This window comes from Dermacentor albipictus, chromosome 5 (assembly GCF_038994185.2).
Source record: "Dermacentor albipictus isolate Rhodes 1998 colony chromosome 5, USDA_Dalb.pri_finalv2, whole genome shotgun sequence".
In the NCBI taxonomy this organism is placed as follows: Eukaryota; Metazoa; Arthropoda; class Arachnida; order Ixodida; family Ixodidae; genus Dermacentor; species Dermacentor albipictus.
Window position 1 is genome coordinate 119,986,654 of NC_091825.1, and position 18,582 is coordinate 120,005,235.

An 18,582-nucleotide genomic window follows, 5' to 3' on the forward strand; every position below is an offset into this window, starting at 1 on the left:
TTTTCAGTAAACGAAACTATCAAGTTTAAAACTCCGTGACTCAACAATGAAAAATGATATCACTATTCTGTGGAATGCATCTAATAGTACATCTACAGTGCACAAAATAGATATGTTACACATGAATCTCAATAAAATTTAGTATTGTGGAAATACGACTTTTGCAGAACCCTTGTACGCAACGTAACCAATTCACGTAAGATACAAATTAACACAGCAAACTTGTCCGCTTTGACTGTTATAATAAATGCCGTTTACAGAACCACAATATCTGTTCTTCATGCATAGCTATTAGTTTGTAAACGTCGTGCTTCTATTTTCTCAAACTTTCGAATTTTCCAAAATATTTTAAACAAAATTCAGGCCCTAAATCGAAGTTCTGTTTCCAACAGACACTAGGATTTAACTTTCTCTCTCAAATGCAACCAATTTCAATAAAAGCGATCAGCAGGATTATCTCAGAAAAGCGTTTCTGCGTTTTACAAGTATTTGAATATATAGGCCGCGTCGGATTGGGCCCGAGCTAAAGGTTCTTCTTAAACAATTTATCGAGGGATCAAATACATGAATAATAACTGCATTGTCATTGCCAAAGATGCTGCAAACGAATTCTTGAAAGCTACGCACTGTAAATACAAGTAAAATATGTATTTTTTCATAAAATATTATACTCGTACGTGCCAAAAATTGTGCCCAACATAACTGACGTCAATGCTTCCATGTTTTTTCGTCTATTTATTAAGTAAAGAAAATACCACACGAACTTTAAAACTATATCAGTTCGAAACCAGGAAAGCAGTGCAATGTCACTGATATGAAAAATTAAAAGGCAATGAACTTAACAAGTTGAGGACAAATATGTTAATGAAACTTTGTCATTCAAGAACCGTGCTTACATTCTTGTATATATGCAATGGCCAGTGAAAAATCTCAATGACGCTGTTGTTTGTTCCAATGTATTACGCAGGAGTAGCTGTCCCTTGTCGTGTATCATGAGTAATTGCCCCGAAGTTATAGTCGCGACAGAGAGCACGTATACAAAGCAAGAGTTCTGCAAGATATATGAGGGCAAGTCAAATGAATGAGCCAACGACAGGGTACTTTATTTAAAAGTAGTCTTCATGAGAATTTAGACATTTGTCCTATTGACTAACGAGTTGCGTGATTCCCGTCTTATAAAACTCCTTGGGTTGCTGCTACAAAATCTGTATCTGGTTCCCTTGAGCAGTTTTTTCGGCGGCCCCAAAATGTAGAAGTCGCAAGGTGGCAGCTCTGAGCTGTATGGCGGATGTTGCAGCGTTTCCCACTTGAACTTTGCAAGTTTTGTATTAACCACATAAGCGACGTGGGGACAGGCATTGTCGTGGAACAAGATGACCCCATTCGTCAATTTTCCACGTTGTTCGTTCTCGATTGCGACACGCTGCCGTTCTGGCGTTTCACAATATCGGAAACAATTGATAGCCACTCAAGATTTAGCAAATTCTGTCAGTAATGGACCCTGTCGATCGAAAAAAAAGTCAACAACACCTTGCCAGCGGAAATGATGGCCTTTACGTTCTTTGGGCGTGGTAAATTCGAATGCTTCCACTGTAAGCTTTGCCGTCGTGTTTCAGGCTCGTAGTAGTGGTACCAAGGTTCGTCCCCGATCACAGTTGCAAACAAGAAGTGGTCATGCTCATTGTGATATACGATCAGATGAGTCAAGGCAAAGCGAAACTCCTCCGTTTTCTCGCGATGGATAAAAATCTTGGGGATCCATTGCGCACCAAAAAGCCGATAACCGAGAAGCTCATGAATTATGGCGTGAACCGAACCATGACTGATGTTCAGACGGTCTGCCAGTTCATCGATGCTTATCCTCCGTTCTTGTTTCAGCAGCTCATGAACCTTTGAAATTGTTTGGGAGGTGATTGCACGATGGTTTTGGCCCGGTCTTGGAATGTCTTTGCAACGTCCTTTGAACCGTTTGCTCCAACGCTTCACAGTGGTCAATGAAATGCAGTGTTCAACGTACACGGCAGTCATATGGTGATTAATTTCTGTTTTGGAAACACCTTCAGCTGTCAGAAACTTCGCGACACCGAGCTGTTGAACTTTTGAAGTGTCCATTATGTGATGCAACCACATTCAACCCAGTGTATGAGAGCATTAAAGAACATTTATCTTCACACCTGCGTGTCATTTTTGTAAATGAAACATGCCGTTCTCCTACGCGCATGCCTCGCAGATAATGAACCGAACCATTATTGCGCGGTTAGGGTAGGCTCACTTTCATTTGACTCGCCCTCGTACATTATAAATGCAAAGATACAATGGGATATGCAAATGCGAAAATACGGCTTGATAAAGGACAAAAAAGTGTCACTGGAAACAAAGTTCACTGCATGTATACACAAAACCTCGCAACAAGATATTTAGGTATACGTATAAGTCTCCAATGAGTCTATGTATGTAAGAAGAAGTAACTGTATATAATGCGCCAAACAAGGCAAATAAACATGTTGCACAATCATAGATTCACAGAATCCTAGATCCCGCCCCCATTCCATCCACTCCCCCCGATGTATTGCGCGCGACGGAAGGCGGCGCGCTTGCTCCCCGCTTTTCTCCTTTGCGCACACAAGACTGAGCCACCATCGTCGGCTCACCCATTCCACCTCCCCTCCTACGCTTTCACTCGAACATACAGCATGCAACGCGTGGTCACGATGTTATCACCCTTGGACTTTATACGAAACATGAGGGCGATGGCAGGAATGCGCCTGGAGTGTCCATATAATTGCTTTCGCAATAATATAATAAACGTATCCGGCAACTGAAGCGTCCCGTCGCCCATTACTTTCCGCAAAAGAAGTATCAAAATCAACCTTTCACCATGCGACAATTCGCTGCGCCGCAACAATGTTTTTTTTTTTTCTGTGAGGCGAAGGCACCGAAATGAAAAAAAAAACGCATAGGAAAGTATGTTGGCCAGAATCTAATGCCTACTTCGGGCACCTAATGGGGCTACGGAAGGAATACCGAAGAAAACATGAGACGCTTGGTGCACTGAGAACCATACGCATACTGCTCAGTATCCTACAGCGGCGAAACAAGACTTTCCGGAAAGGTTCCGCTCAAGGAATGCGGTGCAATCCTTCGAGTCCCCACAGTGATGGCGGCGAGCGACCATTTTTTTTTTCTCTCGTCTGCTAGCCAGAAAGCGTCCAAAACTCTGTCCGGTGAAAATCCACTCGGCCAGAGCAAACCGAACGCGCACCAAAGTGCACCGCACGGTGGTCGGGGCCATACGAGAAAAACGTATGCGCTCTGGCTGGCTCTGGCAGCCCGCGGGTAGGGTAGCGAGAACATTAAAAAATTTAAGAGGCTCAATGTGGCCTCGCGAATAAAAGTCAAAGTAGAAAAAATAAATAAAAACGTAGTTACTTTGGCTGGCTTTAGTGTCTTGACATGGCTGTCCTGGCGTAGGTTAAAAAAAATGTTGATATTTTTTATGTGACATGACGGCACAAATGAACCACCCCGACGCTTCGTCTCATTGGACCTCGCTGCCTGATTTGTCAACTCGTCTGCTAGTGTGTTGATTTGGCTTGTCTCGTTGTATGTTCCGATGTAAGACTTTAGAAAAGTCAATAGACCTTTGACGTCAAATGTTTATAACAACATTAAAACCACAAAGTTCCGCAATTGACAATCTAAAGCACAACATTGGAAATGTCAATGCACCTTTCACATCAAGAGATTATGAGATTTATACCCATAAAGTTTCGCAATTGATATCTATGCGCTCCATAGATTCCGTGGCCTCAGTGAGATGCCGCGGCGAGCCCGCTCACCATCAAAGCGCCCTTGAAACTTTGTGCTCGGATGGGACTGTTTGGCGTTATGTGACTCCCGGTGTATGGGCGTTGCCGCGAAATCCAGCCCGAGTTTGCAATCTTCGCGGTTAAATGTCTTTTCGAGCGTCAAAAAGACATTCTAGACAAAATCCAGCATGATTTCCGCCGCCTGGGGTCGCTTTGGTCGGCGGTGCATGGACAGCACGAAAAAATTTCGGGGGGGGCTGAAGCCCCATAAGCCCCCCCCCTGGCTACGCCCCTGATATATATATATATATATAAAGGCAACTGCCGGGCCCGATCTTTGTTCTTCTGAACATAGTAAGCCAACAACAATGACTCGAATGACAGCATAGGGGAAGTTATTTGTAGGTCTTAATTGAAAGAAATTATCAGTGAATGGAAATGAAAGTGGATGAAAGAACTGGCCGCAGGTGGGATACGAACCCACGTCTTTGCATTACGCGTGCGATGCTCTTGCCACGCCTGTGTGTGCTTGGGCGGGCGGACATCAATATTTGTCAAATAATTGCTAATTCGATTATCAATTCTTGAGGTTTTACTAATAAACTTTCTGATTGATCACTTTAAGTGGCATGTTGTAGAATAGAAATCAGCCACTGCTAAGAGCATAACCTAGAAAATACGTAGCTCGATATTTGAGCCATACGGACTCGGAAATGTGGCGTGAAATGCATTGACGTTTCCAATTAACCGCTTCTTGTGCCTAATTTTCCACAGCGCAGAGACATATTAACATATTACCTGCAACAGCGTACATTTCGCTCCAGATGCGAGGACTTATTATGAGGCATGTTTATGTTTATATGATGCATTACCTTTCGTTAGTATCGTCTGTTTTCTGTATCTGACGATATTTTCTGCATGCAGTCCGAGCTTTGTCTTAAAGTGAGCTTTCAACGCTTACTTAAGAACACCGACTGTGATTTAGTCTGATTCTCAGCCCGTCAAAGAAGTAAGAAGCAAGATAATTGCTATAAATAATTAACGCACACAAATTCAAGTTATCGTTCGCGGAAATTTCAAAGTACAAACAAAGCGAGTGCCACCCTCGACTCCATTTTTCGTGGTTCCGGATTCCACATTTCACTCTCCCATGATGCAGTAGTATGCAGCGCAATATCAACGAGACATAATTATGTTAAGCAGCGAAAGTTGGCGCGCCATGGTTTCCACGCCTGTTCAGCTCGTTACTGGCGTGGTTAGGGTCATTTCTGGGGTGACGACACCTTTCGCGAGAGGGGAACCTTGCGAGAGCTCTGTAAGAGCTTAATGCGTCACCGGAGCCTGTGACAGCCACAAGGCTGCTGACGGGGATGCCTCATATAGTATATGCGCTGAACGTATCCCCAGAAAACCTATTATGCGAAGCATACTAGCCGCACAACCACGCTCTTCCTTGCTGCGCCGCGGGCGGCCGCGTAGCTACCATATGACGTCATAACAGCTGCAAAAGCGGAGGCTCAACTCGTGCGCTCGCTTGCGGTCGCGTAGCTACATAGCCGGGTCTCAGCTCGTGCGCTCGCCTGCATGAGTTGTTTCTTCGTCTAGCCGAACCAAATGTAGCCAAGCAACCGCAGTTCACCAGGCTAAACAGTGGTTCAACAACTAAAATAAAGGCTAGTATGCTTCGCATCCTGGGCTTAACCTTAGCTAAGCCACAGCCATTTTTTTTTTTTTGAAGTTCATGCGTCCACCGTTCCACGTTGGTTGTTTTGTGTGCAACGACGGGGATGACACAGTATTAGCGGTCGCCTGACACCCCCTAATCTATACGTGTACGCGTCCTATGGATTGCACGCGTAAACAAGCGCGTCGAGCGGCGGGCGCAACCACTCTGCTGGAAGGGAGAGAAAGGGGTGTAGCCTCGCCTTTGCGCTGGCCTGCGCATTCCGGTGGACGAGTGCACGCGGCGTACTTTGCCTTTGTCACCGCGCCGTTATGATATCGGTCACGGCTCGACGATGAGGTGAACTTCCGAAAGGAGGTACGAGCACGCCGGCGGCAGTGAGAATAACAGGCCCTTGGGAACGCGCTTTTGGAGAAGCCTCCCAACGGTTTCGGGCATCACGTGATCGATCGCCAGCCAGGAGGATGGGTTGGGGATGGAGAAGAGGTGGGGGGGGGGGGGGGGGCAAGAATTTCGGTATCGCATATGTATAGGGAGTTGGAGTCATGGGGAAATTGGTGCCCTTGCGAATAGTTAGAAGCTAATCGCTTGTTGCAGACTAGAGCTACACAAGGAGGGACAGAGGTTGACAAACGTAACCAGATGGACCGGGCTCTCAATGTTGAACCGCATCCAAAAATTATAGTAAGAACAAAAATAATAATAAACAAATAAAAAACTGCCCCCGAAAAAATAAATATATATATATATATCAGCCGATCTTTATGCAGTTGATTGATTGATTGATCTTTGATTGATTCATTAATTCATTCAATAACTGACTGACTGACTGACTGACTGACTGACTGACTGACTGACTGACTGACTGACTGACGGGCCGATTGATTCATTGATTGACTGTGTGACCTGTAGACCGCCGAGGAACAATTTGCAATCCGGCTAAATCCGGGAAACCAAAGAAAATTTCTTTGTAAACGGTACCGACGTCAGTCACATCGTAAGCAGCAAAACGTGGCGAATGATTCCGCCTATCCAGCTGAGTCAACAGCACGAAGGCTATGACGCAATCGGCCCAAAAACGCGACATAGCGCTTCGCGCATTCCTGCAGCGCGGACAGCCGGTCGGAGTAGTTGCCAACACGTGGCTCAGCGTAACTGTTGGTGCGGCCGTTGAACAATTCAAAACAACGCTCTGCTGAGCGCCTCCTTCACTCCACAGACATCAGGCTTGCGAGAAGAGCCGAGGGAAGCGATGGCGATGTCTATCTTACCCCTGCCTTTATCGATGCAGTATTTTTTTCTTTTTTTGGTACCAAACCTCGTCGTGTCTATTCACGTGCACAGGAGTGTAACGTTCTTTGGAGAGTCATGCCGTTGCCCCGTGTTCTAGCCTATACAGGATGACCCCCACCCCCTCCAAGAGACAGTGCGTCTTATCTTTTCTTATCTAGTATGCAGCTCTAATTGCACTTCCTCCCGAGGCTAGCCCACCGAGACAGCGTCTGACATAAGAGTGCAATCAGTTATCAGCGTCACGAAAACATACGCGAAGGCGCCACAAGCTGATGAACAACTGTCTAAATTAAGACATCGCTCTGGAACGTCATTATAGCGAAGTATAGTTAGTATAGTTAGTTCAGTTAGTTCAATAGTTAGTTCAATAGTTAGTTCAGTACTTACTTCCAGAAATTAATTTTGTTATTCCTGGAGACGGTTAACACGTAAACGCATGCAGTTTGCTTCAAGGCAGCACACGCACGTATTTTACGCCCTCGATCGTCATTGTGCAAACGCTGAAAAATTGGGCGACAACATGCATTCCCCTACCTGGTACCTGAGAACGTGAAGAACAACCGAAGGAATAACCCCCTGGTCATCTCTAATAATTATTACCATGTGGTTATTATTGCTTTTCATAATAGCTGCTTACTTCCTTGAATCGAGCTTTTGTATTGTGTAAGCTGTTGTGACATAACATATGGACGTGGAAGACCACCTCTTTATGACAACTGTAGATGTGTGTATTAGCAAACATGTTCATGCATTTTTATTCTGCAATTCTCACATTATGCTCTTTCAAGTTGTACACTCCCCTTACATATTATGCCACCTGCGATTGTTTCGTCAATGAGGCTAGTAGACTGTCAGTGGGAAAGATTAGATAGATAGATAGATAGATAGATAGATAGATAGATAGATAGATAGATAGATAGATAGATAGATAGATAGATAGATAGATAGATAGATAGATAGATAGATAGATAGATAGATAGATAGATAGACAGACAGACAGACAGACAGACAGACAGACAGACAGACAGACAGACAGACAGACAGACAGACAGACAGACAGACAGATAGATAGATAGATAGATAGATAGATAGATAGATAGATAGATAGATAGATAGATAGATAGATAGATAGATAGATAGATAGATAGATAGATAGATAGATAGATAGATAGATAGATAGATAGATAGATACGGTTGCTGCGCAATTGACGGTTAGGTCCCACTTCTACGGGTGAGCCAGAGCGTTTAGAAACGCTGGCGTGGCTACGTGGCAAGTCTAGTGAGCTTGAGTAAAGGCAACAAAACGAAGCACTTGCAGATTACCGATTCGCGACGCGCAGTTTGTACTTCTGAATAACTTGTCCTTTTGAGAGCAGCGATGTTTCTAAATAGAAATGGCATCGGGACCCAAACAACCTTATTGCTATTTCAGGAGAACATTCATTTGGGCTAGATGGTGCATACTTGAATTAGGAAGGAACAGCGCCAACTAAGACGATCACAAGAGGGGAGAACGACACAGGACAAGCGCCAACTTCATCTATCTTTATTCACCGAAAATTCAGCAAATATAGGAAAAACACAGGCATGCGCACAATGACCATCATGCGTCATCTGCCAAACCGTTCCAGATAAGACATCTCGCTTTTGAAGAGGGTCACGGAAGTATCACTAACACTTGTCTTTTGTCCTGTGTCGTTCTCCCCTCTTGTGATCGTCTTAGTTGGCGCTGTTCCTTCCTAATTCAACTTATTGCTATTGTTGTTGTTGTTGTTGTTGTTGTTGTTGTTGTTGTTGTTGTTGTTGTTGTTGTTAACATCGGAAAGAACCCCGAAATAACATATATACAATACAGCAGTCGAGGAAGGAAGACGGACTGGCGAGAAAAAAATTTTGAGCCCTGCATTCTGTAACACGTATGGGAGCTCCGATGTGGTCTTGAGGCGTGAAATCGGCAATTGAAAGTCGCTAACATGAAAAGGTTGGGGCCTCGACAGGCCATCGGCACCACAGCGATAGCACGAAATATATCTAAATTTTGATTTATCTTTCTTTTCTGTCATAGCACGACAGCTATAGGGTAGCTACGCGCTCTGTGAGGTCGTTAACGTATGGGGGAAAAAAATGCGCAATATCAACGCTTTCGAGCATACGGTAATCGCATAACCTACAAAGCATATTTTTTTACCCTCCGGGCATATAGAGCAGAGATAAGCGGGTCACTCCCAGATAGGGCCAACTCATCTGCAAGCCGATGACCGGGCTATCTAATCTCGGGAATTTAAGCTCGACGCCCATATCCTCATCGCCACGTGTATGGCGTATACACATAGATACTCACAGCGATAGCGCATAATAGCCTGTGCTGATACCACAATCGTGGCGATACCGTCTCTCAACCGGAAAAGTGCCCCGCCGCTTACGGTGTTGTGTTTTACGATGCTGTTATACGTTGGGGGGCAGATTAAGTAGTGCCGTTACTGGTCAAATTAAGCCGAAGAATAACCAGGTAAACAGAACAGATAATGAAGAAACTGTTCCTTCTACAAGGTCGTGCGGAAACTTATGGTACCGTTCGTGTTCTATACTGTTCCATACCATGCATACACTAATCCACACGTGCGCAATGCCCTATACCGCTCGCTGTGTATACCTGGGAGGCTGACCAGGCAGAAGTGAACGTCGCTGCTTTGGAACGACGTTAGTGCGATTAATTCTTGGGTTAGAGATCGGAAACTGCTCACTTCCCCTATCGGGTAGTGTTTATTCGCTCACTGGCAATTAGCTGATTCTGTTAATTGTTCCGCCCCCCCCCCCCTTTTTTTTCAATTCTGCTTTTACTGGCCACTCTTGGGCCTTGGTGAACTTGAACGCAGATCGATGAGGTCAAACACCAGAAAGAAAAATATAATCCACACTTCGAGACTCTATATCCTTGAAAGGTGTAATCGTACCTTCATATAATCACGTTGACACATAATCACAATCATATTCATTATCATATTCACGTAACAATATATGATCATATATAGTATGTGTATATAATATATAATCCCACCAAGGCTGACAAGTGTGTGCGCATACTAAAGGCTCTAAAGTTTACGGACGGCGTCTCGCAGCAATATAGAACGCCTACGCTATAGGTAACCTCAACTATTGGCGTCCTCAGCACCAAATTTGTGGCATTCATACGAATTGCTGATGGACATTGGCAACATCACTTTGGTGTGCTAAAGAGAGAACAGATACCATCTGGCAGCATGTCCATGTTTTTATATATATATATATTTGCGGTAGCTTTTCCGTGATAATAGCCTCTCAAGGCGATATGGTATCTAGAGCTGTGTAGCGTCGGCAATGCGTCGGCGATGCTTCGCCGGTAAAGACCTATAGCTGTCTTCTGCGTGGACTCGTTCTGTTTCGCCTTGTCATTATCACAGACGCACATACTTGCTTGACAGGAAGTCACTCGGGAACGTACGAGTGGCACATTGTTCTCGCAGCCTTGAAACGCGGTCTGCGGTTTCTCTTCCGTAGTGAAGATGTGTACCCGTGAGCAGCAAAAGTATACGGACCAGGGATTGCGCGATAAGACTAATTTTCTCCTTTGTCGGGGAATGCAACTTGAAAGTAAAGATTGCAGTCCAAACTTGGCATTACGAATTTTCTAGTGCACTCGTCAGTTTCCGTTCATGCATGTTAAGTATGAACAAATTCTGTTTTTTCGGTGACCCTGAGGTCCGTATACTTTTGCCCACGGCTGTACAGCAGGAGTGCATATTCCTGGGTGAGTTGAGGAGGTGAAATATCGCATATTTAGTGTTTTAAACGCTGGTTGTGTGTGTGTGTGTGTGTGTGTGTGTGTGTGTGTGTGTGTGTGTGTGTGTGTGTGTGTGTGTGTGTGTGTGTGTGTGTGTGTGTGTGTGTGTGTGTGTGTGTGTGTGTGTGTGTGTGTTTTGGTCATTTTCCCCTCTTGGCTGTTATCCCTTAGGGTATGCAGAAAGTCATTAAGAAGCCTAGTGTCCCTCGCGTGCTCTGGTCAACCTCGTTCATTCTGGATGCCAGTTATCTTGCACTTCGTGCTTTGATCGTTTCTATCAGTAACTTTTCCTTTTTTTTTCGTAATCTAGTCTTCCGGAGGGCCGCTCTGACAAGCGTGCCGTAACAGACGGGACGGATGACGCGCAGTCGCTTCAAGTTTCAAGGTCTCCATCACAAGGCCACATCCGCAAAACACGCAGGCTCACTCAGCTTCATCTACAAAAAAGAGTTTCCGGCCAGTGAGCACACCGGGAACCTTACAGGTACAGTGATCGTCATACTTAACCCGAACACCCGTTGAAAGACTTTTATTTCTTCTACTGCGGAGGGTACTGGAGACGTTTTGTCGTGGCGCCTCGAACAGGTGCCAACTTGAATGCGCCTTCCTTCCAAAGCTCCTTTGGCCTTTGCTCCTTACGACCCGTGTTTGTCAAAGCCGCTACAGATGCTTCCTAATTGTTCGGGTTTAGTCTGAAGGCGGTCGCGCAGCCCTGGTTACTGCTGATGCAAGCTTCGGGCAGGTATAATCGGCGATTCCTCGGAATATCTCATCGTGTACGGTGCGCTTAACTACAAGCCGGGGTCGATGATGCAACTACGCAAAGCGGCCAGAAAGTGTCGCTGCGTGAGACGCCACTGAGCTCACCTAAGGTAGATCACTTTCATAGTTCCTCCCTTCCAGCCGATCCGGACCGCCACCGCCTCCGCGCCCGCGGCGACGGAGGTAGCAGGGACAGGTGACCACGGGCGGCCGAGTGAGGGAGAGGGAAAACGGGAACCAGGCTTCCCGCAGCCCTAGAAGCTACGAGGCGACGCGAGCACCGCCGGCGAAGAGGACATCCACCACCACCGCCACCGTCGCCGATCCTCGCACGGGAAGCGGCCTCCGAGGGACACCGAAGGCGGCGGCGTTCGGGGAGCCGTTGACGACCGGGGGGCATTGCGAGCCTCGAGTCTTTGCCAGCGTGGCGCGAAACGTGGAGGGCCGCGCGAGCTGCTGCCCGCTCTTATCTGATAAGGGCGTCGAGCGCTGCCCTCGTCGGAGCGCGCGCTCGAAGCCTGCAATGCGTGCACGCGTGCGTGCGTGCGAGCGAGTGTGTGTGTGTGTGTACTCGCCGCGTCGGACGGAGCGAGAGATAACGACGGCCCATAGGCGTTGGCAAGCGGCTGCGACTTCGGGAAGGACGGCGCGCTGGAAACGCGGCGGAGTGCGGAGAGATGTGCCTGCAGGGAAGACGTTCGAAGAAGCCGCGCGCCAACTCGGGCGACTATAGCGTTCCTTCTCTTCTTTTTTGTTTGCGTGCGTTCGTGGACAATCGAAGAATCCACTCGAGAGAGAGGTCGCACGCTCGCTGCTCTTGCGAACGCCAGCGGTCACCATTCTCAACGAAGCGAATGATTGTTGCTTTGGGAGCAGTGATATACACGCACGTGCGTCCGTACAGTTGTATATAGGCCTAAAGTTGCACGTTCGGCTTGGTGGTATGTGGTGACGCCATGATATATCTGCGCGTCTACATACGCGCAGGTATACTCACTCACGTTCACATTCGCTCACGCTCACCGGCATTCATACCCTCCACCCCCGTCCTTTCACGCTCGCGTGCAATCGCACTAACCAGATAGCGTGTCCCGCGTTGATGTACGTGCTCACACTTGCACGCTCTGCTCGTTCGTGTATACTCGCGCTCACTCGCAACCCTCGTCACTGACTCATGTTCGTACTCACGCCTATGGAATGAGTGTTGAGTACATGCTGACCTATGGCTATACCTCCGCAGAGGTTTTCGAGTGCTGGGCTGACGCTAAAGCGCCCATAGCTCTCCAGCGCCACGAGCAAGAAGCCAGGAATAGAGCAGCATTATCTGAGCCCTTGTTTGTGTGGCCCGACCCGAGCATCGCTGAGCACGTCGCTGCCGGAAAGTTCGATATTGGCACCTTTCTTTCTTCTTTCAGGGACAACGTCTCTCTTGGCGAGTTGTACCCCACTTTTTCGTATCGTTTTTGTGTGTTTCTATAGCCTCCTGCGTGGGCCGGTCCCGGAGATGGTGCGGCCTGAGTACGTGGGCCGATGCCGAAGGTTGTGCAGCCTAAAGCCGATACCGTGGATATGTGAGGAGCGGAGGCAGGTTTGTTGTCCCACTAACTTTGCAGGCAGGTGTAAACAGCTGAAGAATAAGGAAAGTCAGATTCCCTAAAACCTCGAAGTGTGGCACCCTTTTGTAAGGCGGAGTAGAAGAAGACTTTTTTGAAGAGAAAGGAGGAGAGGTCGGCCTAAATAGCGTATCTCTAACCTGCTACTCCTCACTGGGATAAGGGGAAGTGGGAGATAGAGGGAAAGGTAGATGGGAGGTAATTATGATATGGTATATAATGTACTGCTATATAAATGTAGTCCAATACGCGAATGCGCGCTTTAGACGCACTACACGTAGGAGTGATCTTGTCCACACAAAACGTCATCGCGCAAGTACATTTCGCACTGTCTTCACGTCTAACAGGTCCTAGAGACGACCGCCTAAGCCAGACTTGCATAGAAAGTTCGATAGATGTAAGGCGAAATAGTATTCTCTGCTTCTGTGCTGGCTGGTTGCACAATCTATTGTTCAGCAAAGCACGCGTACACACACTTCTGTGACAAAAGCATGATGCAAGATAGAAACGTGAAAGGAAAATATATATCTTTTACCAGCATTCAAATACGAGATCACATACCTTGAAGCTCTCTCCATTGGTAAAATCCTGCAGTGGTTTTTCATGTCACGCAGGGTACAACAATGTGTTTGTTGTCCTCCATGTGCCGCCTTTCTTAATTTGGTCCCGTCTATTGTGCTTCATCGTAGTCAAATAAACCACAAAGTGTCCACGTAGAGCGCACACACAATTGCTATGTTGCGCCTTGAAAAACGTACCCTTTTGGCTGTATTAGAATGGAACGTTTAAAGATGATAAGAGCTGGTATGAACGCCGACAACCGAGTACATCGAGGCATAAATTTGTTGGACGCCAGTCACATGCACCACGAAGAAAAGTCATTTTGAAAACAGAGCTTGCGATCCGCGTTGTACTTAGCCAACAGCTCACGCCACCAAAACCATCTCAAGGCGATGCAGAGAAGAACAGCGATAGTTGTATGGGCTATTGCTGTATTGCAGTCGATACAGGAATCGAACGTACTGCCCCTTGACTCAGAAATAGTCTAGGAGATCACGGTTCTGTCTCTTTCTTTGATTACCAGGTTGTCCGTACGTAGATACGTATACGTAAGTACTGCGACCCCTATTTAGTGTTTGTATCTATCTTAATATACTAGACAGGTGGCTTTTCTTTTTTTTTCTTTTTTTGTGTGTGTTTGTGCTTCCGGGCACCGACGACAAAGCAGTGTGTGTATCTTTCTTTTCTGTGTACTTCGTATGAGCGCTGCTCCTCTAGAATATGAACGACAGAACGAGAGACTAAAATGTCGCTGTAAACATTTTGCTGACAGGAAGCAAGAAGATCATGTAGTAATCAGTACAAACCTTCAATGATAACTCAGCTCAGATCAGAAAATAGCTCAAGTATCACACCGCGTGGGACGGCCCGTTTAAATCTTAAGCGCTGTTGAAAGCCTGATTAGACAACAGTGATAACGCATTCGTCACAGATAGTCTGTCACGTCAAAACAAATAAAGAAGGTGAATCGGCTATTGGCATGCTCTATCATGTGAACGATTTCGTAAGAAGAGGAAGATCAATCAATGGAATGTTGTGCCCTGCTTGAATTATAGCGTCCTTGGGAAATCTATCGGTACAGATGCGAAGCATTGCTTTATCCATTGCAAATACATATCATTATTGGGTAGCTATTTATGCGTTTGTCATTATTAAAGGGGAGAGCTGTAGCGCGTAGCAAAGTAAAAACTGGACGACGAGTACGAGACGAGCGCTCTTCCATGGTTAATTGTCTCGTATTCCGGTTGTAAATTTGGCCTCGCGCTATCACTTATTATCGGATGTCACGCATATGACTCTAAAGAAAACGTTTCCTTTGAATCAGCGTTGGTGTTAGCCCTTTGATCGCTTAAGTCCTTAAGACTAAGTCCTATTTGATGCTTTCTTCCTCGTTGGACTTCATTGGTCATGGAAGGCACGAGTGTAGGACAGCAATGCTTAACCCATCGTTATTCCTAAAAATAAAGTAGTTTAGTTTAATGATATAGCTCACCCTTAAGGTGTTTGTGAATCGGCTTACAAGCGCGCTGGTACTTTCTCTTAGCATGTTGATTTAGGTCCATATTTGCTAATTGAATTTTTATTATTTAGTTTTATTACCCAGTGTGGCCGAGCCGCCAAACCGCCGCGCTGTCATTATCTCCATTACTTAGCATACGGCGCTAGCGTTGCTAAAGTATAAGGTCACCAAAGAGCTACGACTCTTGAAATTTTCTCCGTAGAACGTGGACTGGCTAAGAAAACAGGTCTCAGCACATTCGGGAGAAATTTTAACGTTGTGTCATTTTGAAGATCAAAACCTGGCTTTCGGCAATGTACAGAAGTATATCCTAGGCAGGTTGAGCGGATCAATTTTAGAGGCAGTGTAGTGGTGGTGATGAGGATGTTACTATACAGGCAGGGTTAGAACTGGCCTGCAGTGGCTGCGCCTGAGCGTCTGAGCATGGTCTGCGCCATATATGGCCCTGTTTCTCCCGTCTCTGGCAGAAATGTGAGAAGAATGCACGACATTTCCTTGCGCTTTATCTGCCGTCCATCCGGGTGTTCTAGACATTCACGAGGATATTCTCTTCTTCCAACGCTGTGCAAAACCCTCCTCCTTTAAGTACAGAAGTGCTTGCAGGACCATGAATATGATATGTTCAAGGTTCAATGTCACCCACTTCATTGGACCTGGTGCAAGATGGAGAAGCGGTCCCGCCGACTTTGAACATGCATGCAGGAGTGTATACCGAGCCTGTTACTTTGTATATGAGGGTGGTTTCCGTGTGGCTAAGTCCCTTAATAATACGCGACTTATGCGATGGTTTCCAAAGTGAACGAGAGCTGCAACGAATCGTCTCCTTAGTACTTAAAGGCGTCTCTGGGCCGATAGTGATGGATCTGCAGGATTCGCCTTCGCAAGGGCACATCACGTATGCGATAGCATACGCATATCATAACGGGGTCTTCGGCACCGCAGGGATGTATGTCCTCTGCAAATGAACTAATGGAGTAAGGGTAACGGAGCATGGAAGGAGGAGAGCATGGATGAAGGAAAGCGCAGGAGAGGCCCCGGCCAGCACGGGCGTGTTGGAGAAAGTGTGGCGGAAGTCACGTGCTGTTTTTCGCAAAGGAGCACTAGTCTCCACACGTCAACGTTGCCATAGCAACCGCGCTCCTTCAGCTCTCGCTGCTGCTCACGGCCTCTGAAAAGTGAGATAAGATTGTTCGGCCCGTGTCTTTCTCGCACCTCATTCTGTACGCGAGACAAGGTGACTTTGGAGCGTGGTATGTAAGCTCGAAAGTTTTGTTTAGGGTCTACGAGTGTGAGTGTCAGCTGGCAACAAAGACACTCAAGTAATCACGGCGCGGGTCTTCGTTGTCTTCTTCAACGCCCACGGAAAAGCACAGGAGTGCGTCTGCTTCACTAAATCCGTCACAGGAGTTTCGTAGGCTTTGTTCTGACGCGCGTCGGCAGCTCACACTTCCGGCGGCTCGTAGCAGTGTAAGTCCAAAGCTCGCACCCATCTGCTCCGGCTTGCTGATTGGAGGCCCGAAAGGAGATGGCACACCAACATGGCTGCATTTCCGGCTTCAAAAACGTGACGTCAGTGACTCTCCTACTTTGTTTCTTTCCTCCATGGGGGAGAGGCAGAGTGTTGTGACGTAGAGAGAGAGGCAAGTGACGACGAACGACACTGTATGGAGGTGGTTGCGATAAAGTGGTATATCTGCATCTCGCGCACGTAAAGGAATCTGTGCGAGGTTAAGCAGCGATACGCATGGTCACGTGTGTAGTGAGTTCTGCAGCGATAGCTGCATGGACATGTTTATATTGCGATAGCTAAGGCATGCATGTACAAAAAAAAAGGCGTTGTGTTGTTGTAGCGTTGACATTATAGACTTGTAGCCAGAGGCAGCTTGACAGCTACGCTATATCACGTCATTACTCACTGATGACCATGAGATAAAAGAAGTGGCGAGGATTACGTTAGATGAATATTCTACGGTAGGATCACATGACGGTATCGCATTAGTTATTCGAGCAAAGCTTCGGTTTTCCTACCTGCTTTTTTATTTCATTCACTGTTACCTTCTCCCTTTGCTTCCTGGCTATGTTCATCTGGCTATGTTTCCTCCCTTGCAGAGTGCGACGTTTGCCTTTTCCTTTGTTCGGAACAAACCTACAGCTGGCGGCAATCAGAAGTTAAAAAAACAAAGAAAATCGAACAAACCAAACTGGGAGAAGCAGTGGCGCCATCTATCCGAAGATAGCAAAACGCCCACCGCGGAGGCGACAGTGTGCGGAGGTATGTCTGCCTCCCGGCGACTGATGGCGCTGCGCTTCCTCTCACGATACCGGTCGGAGCATATATAGCGATTATTTCACAACAGATCCGGTTACTCTGTTTCGCCATGGCGTTGCTGCAATAAGCAGGGACTCCACTTCTAATTGGTTGGTGTCGCCACCTAGCGACAATCAGGGGAAACCTGCAGCGTCCTTCCATCTTGTCGCAATGACGTGTCTCACGCTTCTTATGACCCTCGTGGATTTTGACGCATAGCTGTTGAAGGCATAAATAGCGAGCAGGTATGCAGGGACAGTGGCGTCAAAGAGAGAAAGCGGTAAAATATTACAATATAAGATATTACCATAGCCGTACCGGCTCCCTCCACCAAACTAAAGCTCCTAAAAGATGTTGCTGAGATACTACTGCTACTACTACTACTACTACTACTACTACTACTACTGCTACTACTACTACTACTACTACTACTACTACTACTACTACTACTGCTACTACTACTACTACTACTACTACTAATAATAATAATAATAATAATAATAATAATAATAATAATAATAATAATAATAGTAGTAATTCACCGGGCTTATAACGGTTATCTGGAGTTCCTTATACCAACTCGGCGAAATCTCAACACACGGGTGTTTTCCGTTATACGCCCCCCCACCCCCCCCCCCCACCCCATCCCTGTCGACATCAAATCAAGCCCGTAATCGCACGCTTAATGTCGCCGCTACTGCAACGCGTTTACCACCAAACGACCGCCATTACCCACGTGCTGGCTGCGCGTCAACAGACGTCACACTTGGAGCCGCGTCGCCTCCCATGCCCGATAGGTGCTGCAGTCCCAGAGTATACGGAGCCAGTGAGCGCGTGGAGTCCGCAGGATACGCCGGCAGGATATACGTCAGCGCCGACTGTGCGATATCGCGATATCATCGCCTGCGCAGTGAGCTTGTGATTGCCGTGCACGCCAGATTAAGGCCGCACGTGTGGCCTCCGTGCATATCTGCGCGTCGCGATTAGATGCCTTATACCGGCTACACTGCGAAGGACCCCGTATATGCGCTATCCGTTTCGCGCTGTAATCGTGCCGGGCCCATTTGAAAGCGACCGCGCGTCGGTAGCCAGCCTGCGAGATATGGTTCGTGGTGTGTTTATAAATATACCCGCGGGACGACTTACCGTTACAAAAAGAAAAAATCCTATATCAGTTATTCCGGTAAAAGAAAGGGCCAACGTTCCGTCTGGA

General features: G+C 46.7%; 1 protein-coding gene across 3 annotated transcripts in view; it reads right to left on the minus strand.

Moving 5' to 3' along the window:
• LOC135916245 (transcription factor GATA-4-like) overlaps positions 1–18,582 on the minus strand; it is a 142,001-nt gene that overhangs the window by 104,204 nt on the left and 19,215 nt on the right. Inside the window, exon 1 of one of the 3 annotated variants that reach the window (XM_065449560.1) lies at positions 11,474–11,787. The exons of the other annotated variants lie outside the window; for them this stretch is intronic. Coding sequence (XP_065305632.1) covers positions 11,474–11,493 — 20 coding nt within the window. The 5' untranslated portion in view covers positions 11,494–11,787. Of the gene's footprint in view, positions 1–11,473; positions 11,788–18,582 lie in introns of those variants that run through there. 3 annotated transcript variants of the gene reach the window in all.